The 9,545-nt window shown below is 32.4% G+C and overlaps 1 protein-coding gene across 1 annotated transcript; it reads right to left on the reverse strand.

Moving 5' to 3' along the window:
* Positions 1 to 3,751: 3,751 nt before the first annotated feature.
* LOC116772032 (uncharacterized) lies at positions 3,752 to 9,437 on the reverse strand. The gene is made up of 4 exons (XM_032664055.2): positions 8,242 to 9,437; positions 4,904 to 5,681; positions 4,283 to 4,513; positions 3,752 to 4,201 (listed from the first exon to the last, which is right to left on the reverse strand). Exons 1-4 carry the CDS (start codon positions 8,349 to 8,351, stop codon positions 4,019 to 4,021), a joined length of 1,302 nt encoding a protein of 433 aa, XP_032519946.2. The 5' UTR covers positions 8,352 to 9,437; the 3' UTR covers positions 3,752 to 4,018.
* Between the last annotated feature and the right edge of the window lie 108 nt (positions 9,438 to 9,545).

The following is a 9,545-nucleotide window of genomic DNA, read 5'->3' on the forward strand; positions in this document are numbered from 1 at the left end:
ATAGTCGACAACGTTCAGAAATTAAAATTGTATAACTTACATTATAGATTTACTAATTACAAATATTAAGACTTGCAGTGTACAAACTTCAACGGATTCAAACATAGGATATTCTAAAATGTTTGTAGTCTAAATTTATGTCATCATTTGTATAAAAATTATAAATATCTAAACCACTAACATAAATCGATTCTGTAAACGAGGTTTTCATTTCTGAACTGATTTTTAATTTTCGAACTAATGAATTTCAAACGCTATATATAACGGTTATTGATCGTTATTGATTTTGGTTCTTTACGTTTAATATAAATTAATATTAATAATTGTATTTCATATTACTTCAGTAAGAGAACGCAATGAAGGGTTTCCAATGAAGATTCCTGTCAAAGCGATTCTACTGATACTTATTGTGTATGAAAATTTTCAAGGATAAATTAATGTGTGAAGGTTTAATGAGTCTCTTTGATGATTTATTTCAAAAATTCGTTTCATAATAAAACACTTAAAAATCGCATTCTTTGGCCATAGGTCTGCGAATAACATTAAGTTAATCAAATGTAAGTGCACAGTATCTTTGTTGTCAGAAGACACGTTTCTTATAAATCGTATCACCGACAACATATAACAGAAACTTTTATATCCCTCCCAAGCACAGGTTTCCAAGCTGACTGCTGGAAGTAACTTAAAGCCTTGTAAAGCGACTTTTCATAACTTTCAATTAAATATCATATCAAATTAAATAATTGTAATGGAAGCTCAATAACGAAAATTTATATCGACCGCTATTTCTTACGTATATTTGTGATTATTAAACGATTTTCAATAACTTAATAAAATTAATTAAGAAAATGAAATTAAGTTCGTTTAATAGGAAGCGGTAATAATTTAATTAAAACTATCTTCAACCTTCCTTTTATTAGTTTAATTATCTTTTGTTCCACGTTTTATATTACACTAGGAAAGGTTCTACTGTTGTATTCTTCCATTAAACTGTAAATTCACGAGTTATACGTAAAGTTATTTACGTCTTTATTATGTGTTTATAAGTCAAAGTGATAGTGGGTAACTTATATTATTAAAAAAAATGCATGATTTGGACATTATTTTTCTTGTTTGAAAAGTTAATAACGAATTTTAAGAGAATATAAGTAAAAGAATATAAGTAAGTTGTATTTAAGTTAATATAATATTAAAAAAATGTTATTTGTCTTTATTGTTACGAAATAATGCTTCTAATGCTATAATCCATCATAATTATGTTTGGAAACAAAGTTGTGGTCTATCACTGAAGTGATAATTGTTTCAACGTGTTATTATGTGTTAAGAGCAACGCTGAAAGCAGAATCTTATGCTACAAATAAAAATAAGGCTATAGAATTAAAAACTACTCGTTTATAGAATTGATTAAACAATATTTTCATTTGAATTCGGTGTCAGTAATATAACAATAGCAAAGCAATTCAACGAACACTACAAAAAATATTCGTTTAAATTATCGCAATGTGGGTAGATAGAAAAATATACATAGACTCGTTACAAAGGAATAGGCGACTTGAAACCGGAGAATAAAAAGTAAAAATAGTAATGACTGAAATAGTTTTATAGTATTTTGATTTAGTTAATAAGAAATGATTAAATAATCGTTTTTATAGGTGTAATGTCGAGCTAAGGAAGACTGTTGTGTTATTTAAAGTTATTATATATGTTTTAACAACTGAATCAAAGCTTAAGTATTTAAATCTGAACAGCAGAACAGAGATTCATCATCTTCATCTCTTAGCTCATGTTGTCTCATGGTGTCTCACGTTGTCCTGGTCTGAGGACTTCGTCTTCAGACTCCATCACTATATATCAGATTCTGTGATTTATTTCATTCCAATAAACTGTTTGTTTAAGAATCTGTTTGTCTGAACTGAATAGTTCATAGTTCATAGTGTATCAACCAACATCCGGTAGTATGGGGGTAGACAGTCAGTCCTAGTTAAATGACACGGAGATCTATTCCAATGTTTCATCTCAGTATGTTTCGTTCGTTTTATTTCAAGCATTAATGTCTAGGGAACGTTTGTCACACAAACACTTGCTAGGGATGTATTCCTTGTTCTCAAATAATTAGTTTGTAAGACTTCAATACTTCGGTACGCAATATGTATGACTGTATATCCGTATTTATATATTTTTCTAATACTGTACTGTAATTAGTGTGTAATGGATTCAATATATTAAACAGTGAACCTATTACTTTTATTCTGTAGTAAGATAGTTCTTGTGTTAACCTAGAATAAGTATTCAAGAGTTCTCATTATTTATATTGAGAAAAATTCCTTGTGATCACTTCATTTATGATTTTTATACAAAAAACAAAAAGTCCGTTTGAAGACGACGATGAGTTTATCATTTTATGTGGCGGGTAGAAATAGTAAGTATGATTCACGAACGACCACGGCTTGTTTGGTCAGAATGAACTTCAAAACTATGATGAAATTTAGAATAGAGAGAGTTTAAGATCTAACTCCACATAAAATAAAATAATAAATAAAAAATAGTTCTTATACTCATGCGGTAATCATACGGTTATTATACGGTAATTATAATCATACGGTAATAAGCATCTCGAGAGGATCGATTGCACAAGAAGACGACTTCTAAGACTTTGAAATTACATCGGTATGAAGTAAGGAAATTCCCCAAAATTTTCCTATACTGCCATTTTCAGTTAGGTGGGTTATCTTCCTTCCAAAAGTTTACAAAATATGTTCAAAATAACGGATTCGTCTCCTAACAAACGCACAGGGAAAAGAAAACAACATTTTTAAAATCGGCTAACAATATTTCCCTTTCAAATTTGAGTTATTTTTTGTTTAAAATCTAGACAACATTGATGAATAGACAGACACGGACAGATAACATTGTGATGTTATCGCTAACAAAAAACTACATTTGAAGAAGAAATTAAAGAAACTCAATTTGTGATACAATTTTAATTAGACGGTCCATACTTTAAAAATAAAGTTATTTTATTGTTATATAAAGATAATTTTAAAGTTATCTGTGCAATAAAATAGAATATCAGGTTGGCTGGACACTGTTATAAGAGAAAATTCAATTTAAACTTAATACAAACAAAATAATATTTACGGGTTAATATGTTACTCAAAAATCAGTACTCGTGTTAAACAAATTAGAAAGAACCATTCATGTTACTTATTACCTATAACAAGATCACATACAATAACAACGCAACTAATAAAAGTATTCTGCAAAAATATGTTAGAAATTTACTACCTACATAAACATGAGTTGTATAGTATAAGTTAAAACGTCGGCGGCAGGAATCGAGCGGACGCGGACGGGAGAAATAACTACCCTCACTGTTAAAATGTATCGAGCTGAGCTGACGCACAATAACATAGGACACGGTGCTGACAAACACTTATCTGTATATAGTTAAATATTCTCAGTAAATGAACCTACGTCTCATATTATTGCATAACAATATTGATATAATTTGATGTTTTGATTCTCATTAGTCACTCATTTACTATAGGTATAGGTAATAACAAGACATTGTGTCTGTAGGTATGCATTAAAAGTAAAAAATATTATTATTGAGTTTTAACTTGATAAAAAACTAAAAGATAAATTGTTTCGTTTTTATTTTATCACTCATTGAGTATTCAAAAATTAATCTTGGTATGGATCTCATGCCAGTTTTGATTCTAACCACTCAGCGGTCTTTTCGACGTTTTCGGAGTGCAGACAATGTGAGCCACACTACGTCTGTTTTAACGAGAGACACAATAAATAAAACCAACAACACAAAGATAGATAATAATATTTATACGATAATTAGTTCATACATCATTTATTTAAACTACACGCTTCGTTGTACAGGTTTGATAGGAAAACAAATAATTACTGGATACTACGGATATGTATTGAATAAAGTATACTGACACATAAATTAGTACGTCCTTTAAATATTTTTCATTTTGTTTGTCCTCTCGTACGTCGACATTTAAATAACGCCCATGTTAATGTAGTCATCGATGACGTCATTGAGTCGCTCGGTGTACATCACGTTGGGGTCGATGGAGAAGTCTTCGATGTCGAGGACCTCCTTCATCACGGGAACGTCTTCCTTCTGCACGGTCACTATCAGCAGACAGAACACGCTCAGCAACAGACCCACGGGCAAGATCTGGAAGCAGGAGGACAAAAACAGTTTTAAATGATAATAAACATTACACATTTGAGACTGAGCTCATACAAGACGCGATACCTCTTTGAAGTCTGCGTCGAAATCCTCCCTGGCGTACACTTCCTGAGGGTTGAGTCTAAACCTCTTCAGAGCTTTGGATAATTCGTCATAGTAGTGATTTAAGGATTGATGGAAATGTCTGTCGCGGAAGTTCTTATCAGATCCGACGAATATAAAAAACAAGATATCAATGATCGGATTCGCCATTTCCAAGGTCTGGTAGTCGACGGTCACCATCTCCATGCCGTGGTCCTGAACATGTTTACAGTCATTTTATTTATTGAATTAAAATTCGATCGAACAAGTGATGAGAAATGTTACTTTTAATCTTCAATGTTGAAGATTATTATTTGAGATTGGGAAATTTAGACGCAACAAAGTAAATATTACGATTCGACAAAGCTTTAAAAGGATTCCGAAGAATGTGTTATCAAAACTTTAAAGTTAAAAGTGACCTTCCTGTATAAAGTACTGCAAAACGATCAAATTAATATTGAAAAAAAATTATGAAATGTTGAAATTAATTTTATTAGACATATTTTTTATAATGAGATCTAAGACTTCAGCGAGTCTTCATTTAAATGAAACTAATATTTTTCGGGTAACTACGCGTATCTCATTATTTTTTATGTAAGTACTCACTAAAATTCTGTGCATTAAATTGCTTGGCCTGTAGTCACCGTGAATAATAACAGGCCGTGTGCGATGTCCATAAAATCTGTCAATGTCTCTACTATCAATTAATTCATTCATAAATTTGGAAAAACGTTCTCTGTTCGCTTCCTTGGTCACTTGGGTAGCGTTTGTTACGACCTTCTTAAAGTAAGCCAGCGCTGCGTCCACGTCACGGCGACCTTTCAAAACAGCCATCTCTTTGAATCCGTCTGGGTCGTACGCAGAAAACGCAAATGATAAGGCGTGAAATTTCGCAAGATTTTCTAAACCTTTGGAAGCGTACTCCCAATCTATAGATTCAAATCTGTCATGTGTCGTGAAACCCTGAGCTGTTAAATCTTCGAACACCAAAGTTTCTTTTAAATATTCTTTGGATTCGCCGTAAAATTTCGGTGTTACGAATCGGTGTTCTGCGGGTACGTCATATTTATCTTCTAACTCTTTATATTTCTCATTCAACTTGTTATAGAACAGGCTCTCCGTCTCAAACATTTTTAAAGGCGTGACTGCTCTCATATTTTCTCCAACAGCAGCGACTTTCGCGAATAATTTGAGTTCCTCCTTCTCTGGAGCTTTTATAGTTGCTTGATATAAAACAGTGGTGTAGTAAGCTCCCTCGGTTGAAATGGCCTTCTGAATTATATGATAGTTTTCATAGCCATATTCTTTCGCAACTTTTTCAAGTGTTTCTCGTAATGTTTGTTCTGGTTTGTCCATCGTAAATAAATAAAATTGAGGAAGAAATCTGTAACAGAAACAAGAAATTAAAATTATGCCGTCCGAATGTAATTGTGTTTACTAGACGAGTATTTTATGGTGAAACCAAAACTGCTTAAACGTAATAATTCGCTTTAACTTCGTAAACCGAAAGTTCCACTCAAGAAAAGATAAATGATTTTGGGAAAAAAAACAGCATAACTTTGTCATTCTTGGTCATCCATACAATTCGAGGAGAGTGAGATGAGTCAAACGTTTTGTCGCGCCACATATTAAAATTTATAACTACTCAAACCGAAAGCTTTCATGTAAATAAAATCTTTAAATATTAGCAAAACTTGATCCATATTTACTAATACACAATTTATCACCCTACGCATGAGAGTATCTTTACCGCAGCTACATCTTATTTTGTTATCCCCGTCCAGTAATATGTGTAGTGTAAAATCTTTGAGTATCTTAGACTGCCTCCTCTGACTATAACAATTTTTCTGAATAATGGAGAACTTAACGTTAACATTAACCGCGATTTTACTATTGACCTGTAGATGAGTTCGCAGTATGGAGTCTCTGGTAACATTAACTGGATCTAAGTTATTCGCAGATGAGCTTTAAACGAATACCTTTTTAGTTTCACTGGTTCACAGTTGAGGTTTTAAATCTCTAAATAGACGACACGAGAAATACCGTACCTATTCAATAATGTCAGTTAGTGTGTATCTCAGACTCCAATCAAGCGTTTCCGAAATTATACTAAGTATCTAAATACATGAGTGGCTTAAACCTAAATTTATTAAAGCAATTTATATCACCTGAGATGATAAATAGTTTCAGCGAGTGATAGAAAGGACGCGAAACTTGATAGACCAGAAGCGATATGGTCGGATGAAAAAACTAGTTACTCTTAAAGCGGGACAAAGCGAGACAAACGGGAAAGATTCACTAAGTTGACAAACGACAACTTAAAAGCAGTGGTGATCTATAATACCATCTCTCAGTAGAAGACGACAATCATGTTCCTAAAACAGGAAGACCCTAATAAAATAATTATTGAAATTAAATAATTTTACAAATGGCTTCAGCATTTTAGAAACATGATCCTAACCTAAAACGATAAAAAAAAGGTGGCGGAAAATTATAAAATGCGCTACTAATGTCATAAAATATTTTATAAAATGGCGCCAATTTCAATTTGTATTGGACATATTGTACAAATTGCCGGGACATATAGGAAACATTAAAAGATTAGGTGCCATCGTTCAATGTCCTGGAATTTATCTCAGATGGTAACTGTAGAATTCATCTTAGAGACAATTCTTTGATTAACGTCATCTATCGGCAAAAGGTTTCCCCGTGTCTCACTCGGTCACCCATGTACGTTGATATTATAATAAGCGAAGAGTTGTTAATCTTTTAAAATGCCAACTTGGACTCAGCATACTGGAGTTCGATAAAAAGTAGTAATTTTTAAGAAAAAAAATGACAGTATTATCATACAGAAAAAAAGTAATGCCTTGACAAAAACTTGATCGTAAAAAGATTCATTAGGTTGTCGTGTTGTTTGGCTCCAGAAATGGCGTTTGACTCGTTATATTTATTACTAGCCGGAGTGTCTTGTTTGAGCTTCGGAGCATACCTACGATTCGGGAGTGGTCATTAATAGAGAGAGAGAACTAGGAAGTGGTTATGTATTAAGGATGGTGGATCAGTCTGATCGTCACATCTTAACTCATTTAAACAGTCTCTGAACGAAAACAAACTAAATACATGTAATCGTGTGGTGAGGTGTATAACATTTTTTGGCATTATGTGAATGGTCGATTGTTATTTTATTTTCTAAAAAAAAAAGTTTACATCAGACAGTAAACAATCGTCCCTAAATATTTTCATAACCTTTCAAATGTCATCATTGTTTTCGTACCACAGAAAACAATGTTTAGTCGTTGTATTACTCGTGCGTAGAAAGTGTAATTTTTTACATTCATTTATTCTTATATACCATCGTATTTCTAATTTTTGATTATTATGGTTTATCCTTTCTATACAACTGTAACTTGCACATATATATATTAATATTCTTTTTTCTAGTATGTGTTTATATACTAGAAAAAAGAATAACATTACGTGCAAGGTTTAAAATACGTACGGAAAAACAAACCAAACTACAGTAGGTATGTTCAAACCATGACTCATTTTAGTAACATATAGTTATGCAAGAGGATAACTTATAGACGAAACGTTCAAGTATTAAATTTGTCTTTATTTGTTAGAGCTTTAGGGCTTAGTTGTAAAGGCTTTACTGCCGGCGTTCCCGTCATAATAAGAATAAAAACAATTCTATTACTGTTGCGGAAAAAAAAATTAAACAAAGCTTTTGGTTGATCTCCATAAAGCCAATGTAATTTTTACCTCAATCTCAATAGGATTAAAGATCGAAAGTTAAATGTTAAATTGTTAAACGTTTGTTAAATATTATTGTATCACATATATTTTTTAAACTAATTATTTGACACTAATTTTCATCGTTCTATGCCACAAAATGAAGCATTAATTTTTTAATCACATACAAATAAATATTTATTACTTACCCAGATATAAATAATACACGAACAGCCAAACGTCTGACAATGTTTAAATAACCCTTGCTACTAAACAGACGAGGCGAAGACTCTTCGGACAAAAGTTTGATAATGATCATGATAATAAAAAACAAATTGTTTTGTGAGGAACAGCTGTGACCTCTAACAAAGATATGGTTTAATGTACAATGAACAATAAATGTGCATTGATACTGGCTGTAATCTAGTGATTAAAGGTTTACGTCCTCTTGGAAAAAGGACCTCTACAGTCCATACAACATAATATTAATAAAAAATTATCGGTGGCTTTGTTGTTTTCATTCTATTAAGTCCTTAAGTACAATAATATACCTCGGTACATTGGCTCGAGGCGCTTCACCTATTGATTGTCGTCGACAATTTATACAGCAATTAAATTAATTAATAAGCTCAGAGTTGTAATCGATGAAGCTATTTTTTAAGTGTTTATTTATCACAAGTACAGTCACAGCCATTTCTATAGATTTATTTGTTTTAATTAAGAGAAAGTTGCGGGAGTGTATTTCTTTGAATGAGTTAACTGAATCCCGAGTAATGACAAGATAGACTTCAACTCATTTCTTGACACATTCCCAATATTTACATGAGTATGATTACAAACAGTGGATATAGATAAAACGAATACGAAATATCCTCTTCTACAGTACACGGATGTATAAAACGTCTATCGAGATACAGCGCCGGCACACTGTTGCAGTCTCATATTCAGTCTAAGTTATGTTAGAGCACCAGTCAGGCAGTTTCGTGTGATTTCAATTTCGGTTCTTGGCATTGTTGATTATGACGAAATCAAATGTTATTCCGTGTGACATATTGCAATGAAAATTTCAGTATTATTGTTTTTACCGTTAATCATTAATAGCTAGGTATTTTTTCTGTATTTAGCAAAGCCTGAGCTGGTGTCCGTGCTTCTGTTCGGGATGTTTCTTGCATCAGGACGAAGACTTCCATCCGCACATCAAGATTGAAACACTGCGTTTGTTTCGTTTAAATTTAAATTTGAGCGTCTTCAATGCTAGAGCAAATAGGCTGTTACTGAGATAGTAAGTACAATACCCACAGCTTCATACACACCTACCAACGGTTGGAATGACAGTCAAGAACTATCCAGTAAAAACTAAAAAAAAGTCTAGACAGATTTTACATTTCATGTCGACATTTTTTTGTCATAATTTTATCATAAGATATCTTATCGTCATCGTTTCTAAGTATCAATAGCTTTAATTGCACTACTTCGTATAACTGTGGTGTCGGTGACGGCGCTGTGCTGACGC

The sequence above is a fragment of the Danaus plexippus genome (assembly GCF_018135715.1).
Source record: "Danaus plexippus chromosome 16 unlocalized genomic scaffold, MEX_DaPlex mxdp_23, whole genome shotgun sequence".
Taxonomy (NCBI): Eukaryota; Metazoa; Arthropoda; class Insecta; order Lepidoptera; family Nymphalidae; genus Danaus; species Danaus plexippus.